At 43.2% G+C, this 16,946-nt stretch overlaps 1 protein-coding gene across 3 annotated transcripts in view; it reads left to right on the top strand.

The window, feature by feature from the left end:
* LOC135573323 (tetraspanin-18B-like) overlaps positions 1 to 16,946 on the top strand; it is a 171,982-nt gene that overhangs the window by 107,326 nt on the left and 47,710 nt on the right. For all 3 annotated transcript variants that reach the window (XM_065022277.1, XM_065022278.1, XM_065022279.1), the window contains exon 2: positions 9,427 to 9,496. In XM_065022277.1, the coding sequence (XP_064878349.1) occupies positions 9,494 to 9,496 (3 nt within the window). In that variant the 5' untranslated portion in view covers positions 9,427 to 9,493. The remainder of the gene's footprint in view (positions 1 to 9,426; positions 9,497 to 16,946) is intronic.

Genomic DNA, 16,946 nt, shown 5'->3' on the forward strand with positions numbered 1-16,946 from the left:
CCATATAATACTAATACTTATATAATACTCCATATAATACTAATACTTATAATACTCCATATAATACTAATACTTATATAATACTAGAACATATCCGTATAATACTTATATAATACTCCATATAATACTAATACTTATATAATACTCCATATAATACTAATACTTATATAATACTCCATATAATACTAATACTTATATAATACTCCATATAATACTAATACTTATAATACTCCATATAATACTAATACTTATAATACTCCATATAATACTAATACTTATAATACTCCATATAATACTAATACTTATAATACTCCATATAATACTAATACTTATATAATACTAATACTTATAATACTCCATATAATACTAATACTTATATAATACTAATACTTATAATACTCCAGATTTGGAATGACACTAGATGCAGTAATACTATACTAACAGTCTGGAATAAGCAACAGAGACACTATTTGATTAGCTAGAGGCGTAATGTGTTTGATTAGCTAGAGGCGTAATGTGTTTGATTAGCTAGAGGCGTAATGTGTTTGATTAGCTAGAGGCGTAATGTGTTTGATTAGCTAGAGGCGTAATGTGTTTGATTAGCTAGAGGCGTAATGTGTTTGATTAGCTAGAGGCGTAATGTGTTTGATTAGCTAGAGGCGTAATGTGTTTGATTAGCTAGAGGCGTAATGTGTTTGATTAGCTAGAGGCGTAATGTGTTTGATTAGCTAGAGGCGTAATGTGTTTGATTAGCTAGAGGCGTAATGTGTTTGATTAGCTAGAGGCGTAATGTGTTTGATTAGCTAGAGGCTTAATGTGTTTGATTAGCTAGAGGCGTAATGTGTTTGATTAGCTATAGGCGTAATGTGTTTGATTAGCTAGAGGCGTAATGTGTTTGATTAGCTAGAGGCATATAATGTGTTTGATTAGCTAGAGGCGTAATGTGTTTGATTAGCTAGAGGCGTAATGTGTTTGATTAGCTAGAGGCGTAATGTGTTTGATTAGCTAGAGGCGTAATGTGTTTGATTAGCTAGAGGCTTAATGTGTTTGATTAGCTAGAGGCTTAATGTGTTTGATTAGCTAGAGGCGTAAGACACTATTTGATTAGCTAGAGGCTTAATGTGTTTGATTAGCTAGAGGCTTAATGTGTTTGATTAGCTAGAGGCTTAATGTGTTTGATTAGCTAGAGGCTTAATGTGTTTGATTAGCTAGAGGCGTAATGTGTTTGATTAGCTAGAGGCGTAATGTGTTTGATTAGCTAGAGGCTTAATGTGTTTGATTAGCTAGAGGCTTAATGTGTTTGATTAGCTAGAGGCTTAATGTGTTTGATTAGCTAGAGGCGTAATGTGTTTGATTAGCTAGAGGCGTAATGTGTTTGATTAGCTAGAGGCGTAATGTGTTTGATTAGCTAGAGGCTTAATGTGTTTGATTAGCTAGAGGCTTAATGTGTTTGATTAGCTAGAGGTTTAATGTGTTTGATTAGCTAGAGGCGTAATGTGTTTGATTAGCTAGAGGCGTAATGTGTTTGATTAGCTAGAGGCGTAATGTGTTTGATTAGCTAGAGGCTTAATGTGTTTGATTAGCTAGAGGCGTAATGTGTTTGATTAGCTAGAGGCGTAATGTGTTTGATTAGCTAGAGGCGTAATGTGTTTGATTAGCTAGAGGCGTAATGTGTTTGATTAGCTAGAGGCGTAATGTGTTTGATTAGCTAGAGGCGTAATGTGTTTGATTAGCTAGAGGCGTAATGTGTTTGATTAGCTAGAGGCGTAATGTGTTTGATTAGCTAGAGGCGTAATGTGTTTGATTAGCTAGAGGCTTAATGTGTTTGATTAGCTAGATATAATGTGTTTGATTAGCTAGAGGCGTAATGTGTTTGATTAGCTAGAGGTTTGATTAATGTGTTTGATTTAGCTAATGTGTTTGAGGCGTAATGTGTTTGATTAGCTAGGCGTAATGTGTTTGATTAGCTAGGCGTAATGTGTTTGATTAGCTAGAGGCGTAATGTGTTTGATTAGCTAGAGGCGTAATGTGTTTGATTAGCTAGAGGCGTAATGTGTTTGATTAGCTAGAGGCGTAATGTGTTTGATTAGCTAGAGGCGTAATGTGTTTGATTAGCTAGAGGCGTAATGTGTTTGATTAGCTAGAGGCGTAATGTGTTTGATTAGCTAGAGGCGTAATGTGTTTGATTAGCTAGAGGCGTAATGTGTTTGATTAGCTAGAGGCGTAATGTGTTTGATTAGCTAGAGGCGTAATGTGTTTGATTAGCTAGAGGCGTAATGTGTTTGATTAGCTAGAGGCGTAATGTGTTTGATTAGCTAGAGGCGTAATGTGTTTGATTAGCTAGAGGCGTAATGTGTTTGATTAGCTAGAGGCTTAATGTGTTTGATTAGCTAGAGGCGTAATGTGTTTGATTAGCTAGAGGCTTAATGTGTTTGATTAGCTAGAGGCGTAATGTGTTTGATTAGCTAGAGGCTTAATGTGTTTGATTAGCTAGAGGCTTAATGTGTTTGATTAGCTAGAGGCTTAATGTGTTTGATTAGCTAGAGGCGTAATGTGTTTGATTAGCTAGAGGCTTAATGTGTTTGATTAGCTAGAGGCGTAATGTGTTTGATTAGCTAGAGGCGTAATGTGTTTGATTAGCTAGAGGCGTAATGTGTTTGATTAGCTAGAGGCGTAATGTGTTTGATTAGCTAGGCGTAATGTGTTTGATTAGCTAGAGGCGTAATGTGTTTGATTAGCTAGAGGCGTAATGTGTTTGATTAGCTAGAGGCGTAATGTGTTTGATTAGCTAGAGGCGTAATGTGTTTGATTAGCTAGAGGCGTAATGTGTTTGATTAGCTAGAGGCGTAATGTGTTTGATTAGCTAGAGGCGTAATGTGTTTGATTAGCTAGAGGCGTAATGTGTTTGATTAGCTAGAGGCGTAATGTGTTTGATTAGCTAGAGGCGTAATGTGTTTGATTAGCTAGAGGCGTAATGTGTTTGATTAGCTAGAGGCGTAATGTGTTTGATTAGCTAGAGGTGTTTGATTAGCTAATGTGTTTGATTAGCTAGAGGCGTAATGTGTTTGATTAGCTAGAGGCGTAATGTGTTTGATTAGCTAGAGGCGTAATGTGTTTGATTAGCTAGAGGCGTAATGTGTTTGATTAGCTAGAGGCGTAATGTGTTTGATTAGCTAGAGGCGTAATGTGTTTGATTAGCTAGAGGCGTAATGTGTTTGATTAGCTAGAGGCGTAATGTGTTTGATTAGCTAGAGGCGTAATGTGTTTGATTAGCTAGAGGCGTAATGTGTTTGATTAGCTAGAGGCGTAATGTGTTTGATTAGCTAGAGGCGTAATGTGTTTGATTAGCTAGAGGCGTAATGTGTTTGATTAGCTAGAGGCGTAATGTGTTTGATTAGCTAGAGGCGTAATGTGTTTGATTAGCTAGAGGCTTAATGTGTTTGATTAGCTAGAGGCTTAATGTGTTTGATTAGCTAGAGGCGTAATGTGTTTGATTGATTAGCTAGAGGCGTAATGTGTTTGATTAGCTAGAGGCTTAATGTGTTTGATTAGCTAGAGGCGTAATGTGTTTGTGTTTGATTAGCTAGAGGCTTAATGTGTTTGATTAGCTAGAGGCGTAATGTGTTTGATTAGCTAGAGGCGTAATGTGTTTGATTAGCTAGAGGCGTAATGTGTTTGATTAGCTAGAGGCGTAATGTGTTTGATTAGCTAGAGGCGTAATGTGTTTGATTAGCTAGAGGCTTAATGTGTTTGATTAGCTAGAGGCGTAATGTGTTTGATTAGCTAGAGGCTTAATGTGTTTGATTAGCTAGAGGCTTAATGTGTTTGATTAGCTAGAGGCGTAATGTGTTTGATTAGCTAGAGGCTTAATGTGTTTGATTAGCTAGAGGCGTAATGTGTTTGTGTTTGATTAGCTAGAGAGCTTAATGTGTTTGCGTAATGTGTTTGATTAGCTAGAGGCGTAATGTGTTTGATTAGCTAGAGGCTTAATGTGTTTGATTAGCTAGAGGCGTAATGTGTTTGATTAGCTAGAGGCTTAATGTGTTTGATTAGCTAGAGGCGTAATGTGTTTGATTAGCTAGAGGCGTAATGTGTTTGATTAGCTAGAGGCGTAATGTGTTTGATTAGCTAGAGGCGTAATGTGTTTGATTAGCTAGAGGCGTAATGTGTTTGATTAGCTAGAGGCGTAATGTGTTTGATTAGCTAGAGGCGTAATGTGTTTGATTAGCTAGAGGCGTAATGTGTTTGATTAGCTAGAGGCTTAATGTGTTTGATTAGCTAGAGGCGTAATGTGTTTGATTAGCTAGAGGCTTAATGTGTTTGATTAGCTAGAGGCGTAATGTGTTTGATTAGCTAGAGGCGTAATGTGTTTGATTAGCTAGAGGCGTAATGTGTTTGATTAGCTAGAGGCGTAATGTGTTTGATTAGCTAGAGGCGTAATGTTTGATTAGCTAGAGGCGTAATGTGTTTGATTAGCTAGGCGTAATGTGTTTGATTAGCTAGAGGCGTAATGTGTTTGATTAGCTAGAGGCGTAATGTGTTTGATTAGCTAGAGGCGTAATGTGTTTGATTAGCTAGAGGCGTAATGTGTTTGATTAGCTAGAGGCGTAATGTGTTTGATTAGCTAGAGGCGTAATGTGTTTGATTAGCTAGAGGCGTAATGTGTTTGATTAGCTAGAGGCTTAATGTGTTTGATTAGCTAGAGGCGTAATGTGTTTGATTAGCTAGAGGCGTAATGTGTTTGATTAGCTAGAGGCGTAATGTGTTTGATTAGCTAGAGGCGTAATGTGTTTGATTAGCTAGAGGCGTAATGTGTTTGATTAGCTAGAGGCGTAATGTGTTTGATTAGCTAGAGGCGTAATGTGTTTGATTAGCTAGAGGCGTAATGTGTTTGATTAGCTAGAGGCGTAATGTGTTTGATTAGCTAGAGGCGTAATGTGTTTGATTAGCTAGAGGCGTAATGTGTTTAATGTGTTTGATTAGCTAGAGGCGTAATGTGTTTGATTAGCTAGAGGCGTAATGTGTTTGATTAGCTAGAGGCGTAATGTGTTTGATTAGCTAGAGGCGTAATGTGTTTGATTAGCTAGAGGCGTAATGTGTTTGATTAGCTAGAGGCGTAATGTGTTTGATTAGCTAGAGGCGTAATGTGTTTGATTAGCTAGAGGCGTAATGTGTTTGATTAGCTAGAGGCTTAATGTGTTTGATTAGCTAGAGGCGTAATGTGTTTGATTAGCTAGAGGCGTAATGTGTTTGATTAGCTAGAGGCGTAATGTGTTTGATTAGCTAGAGGCGTAATGTGTTTGATTAGCTAGAGGCGTAATGTGTTTGATTAGCTAGAGGCGTAATGTGTTTGATTAGCTAGAGGCGTAATGTGTTTGATTAGCTAGAGGCGTAATGTGTTTGATTAGCTAGAGGCGTAATGTGTTTGATTAGCTAGAGGCGTAATGTGTTTGATTAGCTAGAGGCGTAATGTGTTTGATTAGCTAGAGGCGTAATGTGTTTGATTAGCTAGAGGCGTAATGTGTTTGATTAGCTAGAGGCGTAATGTGTTTGATTAGCTAGAGGCGTAATGTGTTTGATTAGCTAGAGGCGTAATGTGTTTGATTAGCTAGAGGCGTAATGTGTTTGATTAGCTAGAGGCGTAATGTGTTTGATTAGCTAGAGGCGTAATGTGTTTGATTAGCTAGAGGCGTAATGTGTTTGATTAGCTAGAGGCGTAATGTGTTTGATTAGCTAGAGGCGTAATGTGTTTGATTAGCTAGAGGCGTAATGTGTTTGATTAGCTAGAGGCGTAATGTGTTTGATTAGCTAGAGGCGTAATGTGTTTGATTAGCTAGAGGCTTAATGTGTTTGATTAGCTAGAGGCGTAATGTGTTTGATTAGCTAGAGGCTTAATGTGTTTGATTAGCTAGAGGCTTAATGTGTTTGATTAGCTAGAGGCTTAATGTGTTTGATTAGCTAGAGGCGTAATGTGTTTGATTAGCTAGAGGCTTAATGTGTTTGATTAGCTAGAGGCGTAATGTGTTTGATTAGCTAGAGGCTTAATGTGTTTGATTAGCTAGAGGCTTAATGTGTTTGATTAGCTAGAGGCTTAATGTGTTTGATTAGCTAGAGGCTTAATGTGTTTGATTAGCTAGAGGCTTAATGTGTTTGATTAGCTAGAGGCGTAATGTGTTTGATTAGCTAGAGGCTTAATGTGTTTGATTAGCTAGAGGCGTAATGTGTTTGATTAGCTAGAGGCGTAATGTGTTTGATTAGCTAGAGGCGTAATGTGTTTGATTAGCTAGAGGCGTAATGTGTTTGATTAGCTAGAGGCGTAATGTGTTTGATTAGCTAGAGGCTTAATGTGTTTGATTAGCTAGAGGCTTAATGTGTTTGATTAGCTAGAGGCGTAATGTGTTTGATTAGCTAGAGGCGTAATGTGTTTGATTAGCTAGAGGCGTAATGTGTTTGATTAGCTAGAGGCGTAATGTGTTTGATTAGCTAGAGGCGTAATGTGTCAATCTCTCAGACAGCGATCAAGGCTCAAATGTCAACAGTTGAGTGAGGGATTTAAAAAGGCCCGGTTGAAAAGGTTTTCTTGGAGGTGGGTGTAGATGAAAAACTATTGTCTGGTGTGCGTCTTTATTCTCTCTCTGTTCAGCCAGACCTTTAGTGTCCTGGCCTTTCTGGTCTCCCGCGAGGCGAAGGTCTGTACCTCTATTGTTGTTGCTTTCTGAGTCTAGTGTGTGTGTGTGTGTGTGTGTGTGTGCTTGCGCGCTGCCGATCCCCCCCCCCCCACCCCCCCACCCCATATAACATAGACCCGATACCGCCGCCTTGCCTTTCTCTCTGTGATCCTATTGGTGCTCTACTTCCCCCTGTGGTTACCATGGAGACCCTCTCTAACGTTGCTCTCTCTCTGTCTACCAGCGACCAGCACTAAAAAGCTTGGTAGGCTAGATAGACATTTGCCATTGTCCTTTATTTATTTTTTTCAGTATAGCAATGACACTTATAGCCTGTCATAGTTACAATGGTCACTCTTCATTTGAGTGCCTGGATGTTATAGGATAAGGGGAGGGTTTAGGTGTTAACGTGGCTGTAGATAAGAGACAACAGACACAGCTGATTGGATTATCAGTAGCCTATAACGTGTGTCTGAACCCCCCCCCGTGTTGTTCTCGTGAAGATGGATTTTGATTCCACATATTTCTTTCTCCGATGTACCTCACTGGATATCTTATTGATCGCCCCCCCCCACCCTGGGTGTTCATTGTTTTGTTGTTGTCTCACCGTGCTGAACCCTGTGATAAAACAGAGTGTATCATTTCAGAGCATCTCTCTGCCTCTCCGCATCACTAGTTACCCAGTCAGGTTGTGATTGTATTGGGGTAGTGGGAAGATGTTATCACAATGTGTGTGTAGGTGTGTGTAGATCACAATGTGTGTGTGTTGTATTGGGGGGGGGGGGGTGCTGAAGGTGTCAGTTTTGTGTCAGTTTGATGAACCTGTAGGAGCCTGTTGACAATATGGTGTGGAAGGACGAGACGGATTATGACGATGATAATGAGGATTCTGGTTCCGGAACTCTCACGGGACATTCTGATTCTCTGTTCTATCCCTGCGCCTGTCACAATGCACACATCCTGGCATTTCCACATTTAATGGAGGAGAATGTCTCCACAGGCAGCTCAGTCTTCTACCCATAGATATTTGATGTTAGAGTTGTCAGTGTCACTGCCAGTATAGCTACTTTCCACTCCAAAGTATTGTCATTCAATCAGAATATATTTTCTGTCTCTGACTATTTCTGTATTGAGTTGAAGTAGCAGGAATTAGCCCTCCATTGCATTGCCATATCGTTATGTTCAGCTGGGACTCACTAAGGCTGTGTTTAGACAGGCAGACCAATTCTGATATTTTTTTTCTCTCCCCTAATTGGTCTTTTGTGCAAATCAGATCAGCTCTGAAAAAGATCTGATGTGAAAAGATCTGATGTGATTGATCCCAAAAAATATATATATATCTGAATTGGGTTGCCTGTCTAAACACAGCCATAGACACTGAACAGAACAGAAGACTGAAGCAGGAAAAACTCATTTAGGCTCGTTAGCCGCACTCAGCTGGAGATCCACAGCGACAGTTAGAGTTAGCAACGTGTAATTAGCAAGGTATGCTAGTTTCTCGGTGCATAATGCATGAGATACTAATCAACGGTTAGCTACATGACATACTAATCAAAGGTTAGCTACAAATACAACCGAGTATGAGAAGAATCTCTGTGTGTGTGTGTGTGTGTGTGTGTGTGTGTGTGTGTGTGTGTGTGTGTGTGTGTGTGTGTGTTACACACTGCATAGTATTAAAGGGCCAATTAACTGAACTGTATGGTACACAGATCCCTAATACCTGGTGGCAGGTATAATATTTTTTACCTGACTGGTAGTACACACACACACACACACACACACACACACACACACACACACACACACACACACACTGGATTGGAACTATTAGAGGTGGTAGCTGCGTCACATTGGTTTTCCAGCAGGGCATCAGTGTGATATGGAGTAGTCTCACGCTGCGATTGGCTCGCCACGAGGAGCATCAGTGTGATATGGAGTAGTCTCCACGCGTGATTGGCTCGCCACGAGGAGCATCAGGGTGATTTGGAGTAGTCTCCACGCGCGATTGGCTCGCCACGAGGAGCATCAGTGTGATTTGGAGTAGTCTCCACCCGCGATTGGCTAGCCACGAGGAGCATCAGTGTGATATGGAGTAGTCTCCACGCTGCGATTGGCTCGCCACGAGGAGCATCAGTGTGATATGGAGTAGTCTCCACGCGCGATTGGCTCGCCACGAGGAGCATCAGTGTGATATGGAGTAGTCTCCACGCGCGATTGGCTCGCCACGAGGAGCATCAGTGTGATTTGGAGTAGTCTCCACCCGCGATTGGCTAGCCACGAGGAGCATCAGTGTGATATGGAGTAGTCTCCACGCGCGATTGGCTCGCCACGAGGAGCATCAGTGTGATATGGAGTAGTCTCCACGCTGCGATTGGCCCGCCACGAGGAGCATCAGTGTGATATGGAGTAGTCTCCACGCACGATTGGCTCGCCACAAGGAGCACTTGCAACGTCATAAATAATGGATGTCAAACCTCACCATTTCAATGTCTTATAACTGATTATAGTTTATAGCTTATAGCTTATTTTATCCACATTCCTTATGTTCATGTTCTGTTATGTGGATAGTTGCTTTTTTTCTTTCTTTTTTTTCTTTACAGTAGTACAAACGTGAGAAACTGTGTCACCATTGTGGTTCTGGTTACTGCACACAGGACTAGTAATGGCAGGGGGGGGGGATATCAGGGGGATATGATCAACTTGACCTTTCACCCCTAACTAACTAACCTCTGACATGGTTCGTCTTTCTGTCCCACAGCTAAAGGAGAGGAGGGGGAAACGGAAGAGAAGCCGTCGCCTGAACCAAGACGCATCAACAGAGACTCATGGTACGTTGAAAGGACTGTTTTAATATCCTTCTTCTCCCTTTATTCACTCCAATTCCACGGGAAAAGTCACAAACTCTCAGCGGGGCTGGAGGTTATCTGAGCCCCAAAAAGACAGTTCAGATTTCTCATAACCTCAAAGCACTCTCTCCATGACTGTGTTTTTGTCACACCAGTCCTCTTCCTGTGTGTGTGTGTGTGTGTGTGTGTGTGTGTGTGTGTGTGTGTGTGTGTGTGTACCTTCGAGTTTAACCAAACAGCGAGCTGATATAGTCAATGAGACATCTTCAGACATTCGTTTAAAGCTGGAAAGAAGTGCCTGTCGACAGGCTTGTCTCTTATTGGCTGCTGAGTTCAGGAAGCGTGAGGAGACGTCACACTGTCAACAGGAGGAGAATGATGCTGAGCCTTATGCCCTACCAGTTGACTTGGAGATGTCTTTTATTTTTTTAATTTTTTTTTAAATTTCACCTTTATTTAACCAGGTAGGCTAGTTGAGAACACCTTTATTTAACCAGGTAGGCTAGTTGAGAACACCTTTATTTAACCAGGTAGGCTAGTTGAGAACACCTTTATTTAACCAGGTAGGCTAGTTGAGAACACCTTTATTTAACCAGGTAGGCTAGTTGAGAACACCTTTATTTAACCAGGTAGGCTAGTTGAGAACACCTTTATTTAACCAGGTAGGCTAGTTGAGAACACCTTTATTTAACCAGGTAGGCTAGTTGAGAACACCTTTATTTAACCAGGTAGGCTAGTTGAGAACACCTTTATTTAACCAGGTAGGCTAGTTGAGAACACCTTTATTTAACCAGGTAGGCTAGTTGAGAACACCTTTATTTAACCAGGTAGGCTAGTTGAGAACACCTTTATTTAACCAGGTAGGCTAGTTGAGAACACCTTTATTTAACCAGGTAGGCTAGTTGAGAACACCTTTATTTAACCAGGTAGGCTAGTTGAGAACACCTTTATTTAACCAGGTAGGCTAGTTGAGAACACCTTTATTTAACCAGGTAGGCTAGTTGAGAACACCTTTATTTAACCAGGTAGGCTAGTTGAGAACACCTTTATTTAACCAGGTAGGCTAGTTGAGAACACCTTTATTTAACCAGGTAGGCTAGTTGAGAACACCTTTATTTAACCAGGTAGGCTAGTTGAGAACACCTTTATTTAACCAGGTAGGCTAGTTGAGAACACCTTTATTTAACCAGGTAGGCTAGTTGAGAACACCTTTATTTAACCAGGTAGGCTAGTTGAGAACACCTTTATTTAACCAGGTAGGCTAGTTGAGAACACCTTTATTTAACCAGGTAGGCTAGTTGAGAACACCTTTATTTAACCAGGTAGGCTAGTTGAGAACACCTTTATTTAACCAGGTAGGCTAGTTGAGAACACCTTTATTTAACCAGGTAGGCTAGTTGAGAACACCTTTATTTAACCAGGTAGGTTAGTTGAGAACACCTTTATTTAACCAGGTAGGCTAGTTGAGAACACCTTTATTTAACCAGGTAGGCTAGTTGAGAACACCTTTATTTAACCAGGTAGGCTAGTTGAGAACACCTTTATTTAACCAGGTAGGCTAGTTGAGAACACCTTTATTTAACCAGGTAGGCTAGTTGAGAACACCTTTATTTAACCAGGTAGGCTAGTTGAGAACAAGTTCTCATTTACAACTGTGACCTGGCCAAGATAAAGCATAGCAGTGTGAACAGACAACACAGAGTTACACATGGAGTAAACAATAAACAACTCAATAACACATTAGAAAGAAAAAAAGAGTCTATATAAATTGTGCGCAAAAGGCATGAGGAGGTAATAACAATTTAGCAGATTAACACTGGAGTGATAAATGATCAGATGGTCATGTGCAGGTAGAGATACTGGTGTGCAAAAGAGCAGAAAAGTAAATAAATATAAACAGTATGGGGATGAGGTAGGTAAATTGGGTGGGCTATTTATCGATGGACTATGTACAGCTGCAGCAATCGGTCAGCTGCTCAGATAGCAGATGTTTGAAGTTGGTGAGGGAGATAAAAGTCTCCAACTTCAGCGATTTTTGCAATTCGTTCCAGTCACAGGCAGCAGAGAACTGGAAGGAAAGGCGGCCAAATGAGGTGTTGGCTTTAGGGATGATCAGTGAGATACACCTGCTGGAGCGCGTGCTATGGGTGGGTGTTGCCAACGTGACCAGTTGTGACCAGTTGATGACATCGCCGAAGTCGAGGATCGGTAGGATAGTCAGTTTTACTAGGGTAAGTTTGGCGGCGTGAGTGAAGGAGGCTTTGTTGCGGAATAGAAAGCCGACTCTAGATTTGATTTTAGATTGGAGATGTTTCTGTCTGGAAGGAGAGTTTACAGTCTAGCCAAACACCTAGGTACTTATAGATGTCCACATATTCTAGGTCGGAACCATCCAGGGTGGTGATGCTAGTCGGGCGTGCGGGTGCAGGCAGCGAACGGTTGAAAAGCATGCATTTGGTTTTACTAGCGTTTAAGAGCAGTTGGAGGCCATGAAAGGAGTGTTGTATGGCATTGAAGCTCGTTTGGAGGTTAGATAGCACAGTGTCTAAGGAAGGGCCAGAAGTATACAGAATGGTGTCGTCTGCGTAGAGGTGGATCAGGGAATCGCCCGCAGCAAGAGCAACATCATTGGATAGGATAAAGTAATCCTTCTCACCCCCCCCCATAAAAGATTTAGATGCACTATTGTAAAGTGGCTGCTCCACTGGATGTCATAAGGTGAATGCACCAATTTGTAAGTCGCTCTGGATAAGAGCGTCTGCTAAATGACTTAAATGTAAAATGTAAATGTGATATATACAGAGAAAAGAGTCAGCCCGAGAACTGAACCCTGTGGCACCCCCACAGAGACTGCCAGAGGACCGGACAACATGCCCTCCGATTTGACACACTGAACGCTGTCTGCAAAGTAGTTGGTGAACCAGGCAAGGCAGTCATTAGAAAAACCGAGGCTACTGAGTCTGCCTATAAGAATATGGTGATTGACAGAGTCGAAAGCCTTGGCCAGGTCGATGAAGACGGCTGCACAGTACTGTCTTTTATCGATGGCGGTTATGTTATTGTTTAGTACCTTGAGCGTGGCTGAGGTGCACCCGTGACCGGCTCGGGAACCGGATTGCACAGCGGAGAAGGTACGGTGGGATTCAAGATGGTCAGTGATCTGTTTGTTGACTTGGCTTTCGAATACCTTAGATAGGCAGGGCAGGATGGATATAGGTCTGTAACAGTTTGGGTCCAGGGTGTCTCCCCCTTTGAAGAGGGGGATGACTGCGGCAGCTTTCCAATCCTTGGGGGTCTCAGACGAAATGAAAGAGAGGTTGAACAGGCTGGTGATAGGGGTTGCGACAATGGCGGCGGATAGTTTCAGAAATAGAGGGTCCAGATTGTCAAGCCCAGCTGATTTGTACGGGTCCAGGTTTTGCAGCTCTTTCAGAACATCTGCTATCTGGATTTGGGTAAAGGAGAAGCTGGGGAGGCTTGGGCGAATAGCTGCGGGGTGGGCGAGCTGTTGACCGAGGTTGGAGTAGCCAGGAGGCATGGCCAGCCGTTGAGAAATGCTTGTTAAAGTTTTCGATAATCATGGATTTATCGGTGGTGACCGTGTTACCTAGCCTCTGTGCAGTGGGCAGCTGGGAGGAGGTGCTCTGGTTCTCCATGGACTTTACAGTGTCACAGAACGTTTTGGAGTTAGAGCTACAGGATGCAAATTTCTGCTTGAAGAAGCTGGCCTTTGCTTTCCTGACTGACTGCGTGTATTGGTTCCTGACTTCCCTGAACAGTTGCATATCGCGGGGACTATTCGATGCTATTGCAGTCCACCACAGGATGTTTTTGTGCTGGTCGAGGGCAGTCAGGTCTGGAGTGAACCAAGGGCTGTATCTGTTCTTAGTTCTGCATTTTTTAAACGGAGCATGCTTATCTAAAATGGTGAGGAAATGACTTGTAAAGAATGACCAGGCATCCTCAACTGACTGGATGAGGTCAATATCCTTCCAGGATATCCAGGCCATGTCGATTAGAAAGGCCTGCTCGCAGAAGTGTTTTAGGCAGCGTTTGACAGTATTGATGGCTGGTTGTTTGACCGTGGATCCGCAGCAGATACAGGCAATGAGGCAGTGATTGCTGAGATCCTGGTTGAAGACAGCGGAGGTGTATTTGGAGGGCCAGTTGTTCAGGATAACGTCTATGAGGGTGCCCTTGTTTACAGATTTAGGGTTGTACCTGGTGGGTTCCTTGATGATTTGTGTGAGATTGAGGGGATCTAACTTAGATTGTAGGACTGCCGGGGTGTTAAGCATATCCCAGTTTAGGTCACCTAACAGAACAAACTCTGAAGCTAGATGGGGGGTGATCAATTCACAAATGGTGTCCACGGCACAGCTGGGAGCTGAGGGGGGTCGGTAGCAGGCGGCAACAGTGAGAGACTTATTTCTGGATAGAGTCATTTTTTTAATTAGTAGTTCGAACTGTTTGGGTATGGACCTGGAAAGTATGACATTACTTTGCGGGCTAACTCTGCAGTAGACTGCAACTCCTCACCCTTTGGCAGTTCTATCTTGACGGAAAATATTATAGTTGGGTATGGAAATTTCAGAATTATTGGTGGCCTTCCGAAGCCAGGATTCAAACACGGCAAGGACATCAGGGTTGGCAGAGTGTGCTAAAGCAGTGAGTAAAACAAACTTAGGGAGGAGGCTTCTGATGTTGACATGCATGAAACCAAGGCTTTTTCGATCACAGAAGTCAACAAATGAGGGTGCCTGTGGACATGCAGGGCCTGGGTTTACCTCCACATCACCCGCGGAACAGAGGAGGAGTAGTATGAGGGTGCGGCTAAAGGCTATCAAAACTGGTTGCCTAGAGCGTTGGGGACAAAGAATAAAAGGAGCAGATTTCTGGGCATGGTAGAATATATTCAGGGCATAATGCGCAGACAGGGGTATGGTGGTGTGTGGGTACAGCGGAGGTAAGCCCAGGCACTGGGTGATGATAAGAGAGGTTGTATCTCTGGAGATGCTGGTTGTAATGGGTGAGGTCACCGCATGTGTGGGAGGTGGGACAAAGGAGGTATCAGAGGTATGAAGAGTGGAACTAGGGGCTCCATTGTAAACTAAAACTATGATAACTAACCTGAACAACAGTATACAAGGCATATTGACATTTGAGAGAGACATAAAGCGAGGCATACAGTAATCGCAGGTGTTGATTGGGAGAGCTAGCTAAAACAACAGGTGAGACAACAACAGCTAATCAGCTTGCACAACAACAGCAGGTAAATGGCGATGACTAGGCAGAGAGGGTCGGATTAACTACACACAGCCGGCTGGGGCCGACAGATAAAACATAAACAAACAGAAGGGAGTACCGTGATTAATGGACAGTCCAGCAGGCATCAGCTATGTAGCCAAGTGATCACAGTGTCCAGGGGGCAGCGGTAGATGGGACAGGGAAGCCGCCACTACGCTAGCGACACAGCGTTTAAAGTTAGTAGCCTGGGGGTGGTAGGGGGGGTCTGCTCAGGGTTGGAAGGGAGATGTGCCTGCTAGCAGGGAGATGTGCCTGGCTCACGGCTAACTGGTGCTAGCTTCGTGGCAGTGGCGTTAGCCAAGGTGCAGAGTTTACAACAAGGATCCAGTGGAGTATTGGGCTCTAGCCGGGGTTCGGGTGAACAGCTGAGTAGGCCGGGAGGTGGGCCTCAGGGATAGCTTCGGTACTGGGTGCAAGCTAGCTGGGAAGATCAGAAGTAGTGGGTAAGGGATTACAGCAGGAATCCGGCGTTGTTGTGAAGAGACAGTTCGATACTGGTAGACTGGCGAGAATTATCCAGGCTAAAAAACAGGGCTGGCTGTGCAGAAGGTAAAAGCCGCTAGCAGTGGCTAACAATGACTAAATAGCTTGTAGCTAATTAGCTGGTTAGCATTTGGAGGATCTTGAATGTGTTCTAAAATTAAAAATAATAGCGATTCCGTATCACATTGGGTGAGGCAAGTTACCGGAAGGTATAATCGAATTAAAAATTGAAAAGAGATTGAAAATAAATATGGGTCCAGTGAGTAGTTGGGCTGGCTGGGGACACGGCGATTCAGACAGTTAGCAGGCCTGTGCTAACAAGCTAACAGTTAGTAGGCCGGGGCTAAACAAGCTAGCAGTTAGCAGACCGGGGCTAAACAAGCTAGCAATTAGTAGACCGGGGCAGGCTAGCAGTTAGCAGGCCGGGTTAGCAAGCAAGCAGAAAGCAAGGGCTAGAAAGTTGGCCTTTGGGGGACGTCGCGATGGGGTTAAGGCTGATTTTTGCCTCTTCATGTGGTGCGTCGATAGACCAGTCGTGGAATTAGTAGGGTTCCAAGTAGCTCTAGGTAGCTAAGCAGGCCTAGCTGGTTAGCATAATGGGCCTTCAGCGGGCATCGCGCCTGAGTCCTCGGGCATAGATAGCTAGGTGAAGGATCCCTGGTCTTCAGTAAAAGCTTGGAGATAGATAGCTAGGTGAAGGATCCCTGGTCTTCAGTAAAAGCCTGGAGATAGATAGCTAGGTGAAGGATCCTTGGTCTTCAGTAAAGGCTTGGAGATAGATAGCGAGGTGAAGGATCCCTGGCCATCAGTAAAGGCTTGGAGATAGATAGCTAGGTGAAGGATCCTTGGTCTTCAGTAAAGGCTTGGAGATAGATAGCTAGGTGAAGGATCCCTGGCCATCAGTAAAGGCTTGGAGATAGATAGCGAGGTGAAGCATCCCTGGTCTTCAGTAAAGGCTTTGAGATAGATAGCTAGGTGAAGGATCCCTGGCCATCAGTAAAGGCTTGGAGATAGATAGCTAGGTGAAGGATCCCTGGCCATCAGTAAAGGCTTGGAGATAGATAGCGAGGTGAAGCATCCCTGGTCTTCAGTAAAGGCTTTGAGATAGATAGCTAGGTGAAGGATCCCTGGCCATCAGTAAAGGCTTGGAGATAGATAGCTAGGTGAAGGATCCCTGGCCATCAGCTCAGAGAAAGATGGATGGGTCTTTCCCAGCCGCGGAGCTATGATAGTTTACATCGCAACACACATTGTGCTTTGTCAAAGAGCCAAGAGAATGGCAAGGGACATCTGGGCTTTCTATAGACGTCCAGGGCTCGTGAAAAGATGGCTCTGGCTCACAAAGACACCACCGGGGGGCTTTGTCCCTTCAGACTGTCGCAGCGGTGCAGTGGTCGGGTCTTTGTGAGACCTGATTAGCATGGAGATCTATAGCATTAGCATTCACAGCATCCCTCGGTAGCAGACCTGCATGGATCCAGAGGGCAAAGGACACACACACACACAACACACACACACACACACACACGCACACGCACACACACACACAACACACACACACACACACACACACACACACACACAACACACACACACACACACACACACACACACACACACACACACACAACACACACACACA

This window comes from Oncorhynchus nerka, linkage group LG9a (assembly GCF_034236695.1).
Source record: "Oncorhynchus nerka isolate Pitt River linkage group LG9a, Oner_Uvic_2.0, whole genome shotgun sequence".
Classification (NCBI taxonomy): domain Eukaryota; kingdom Metazoa; phylum Chordata; class Actinopteri; order Salmoniformes; family Salmonidae; genus Oncorhynchus; species Oncorhynchus nerka.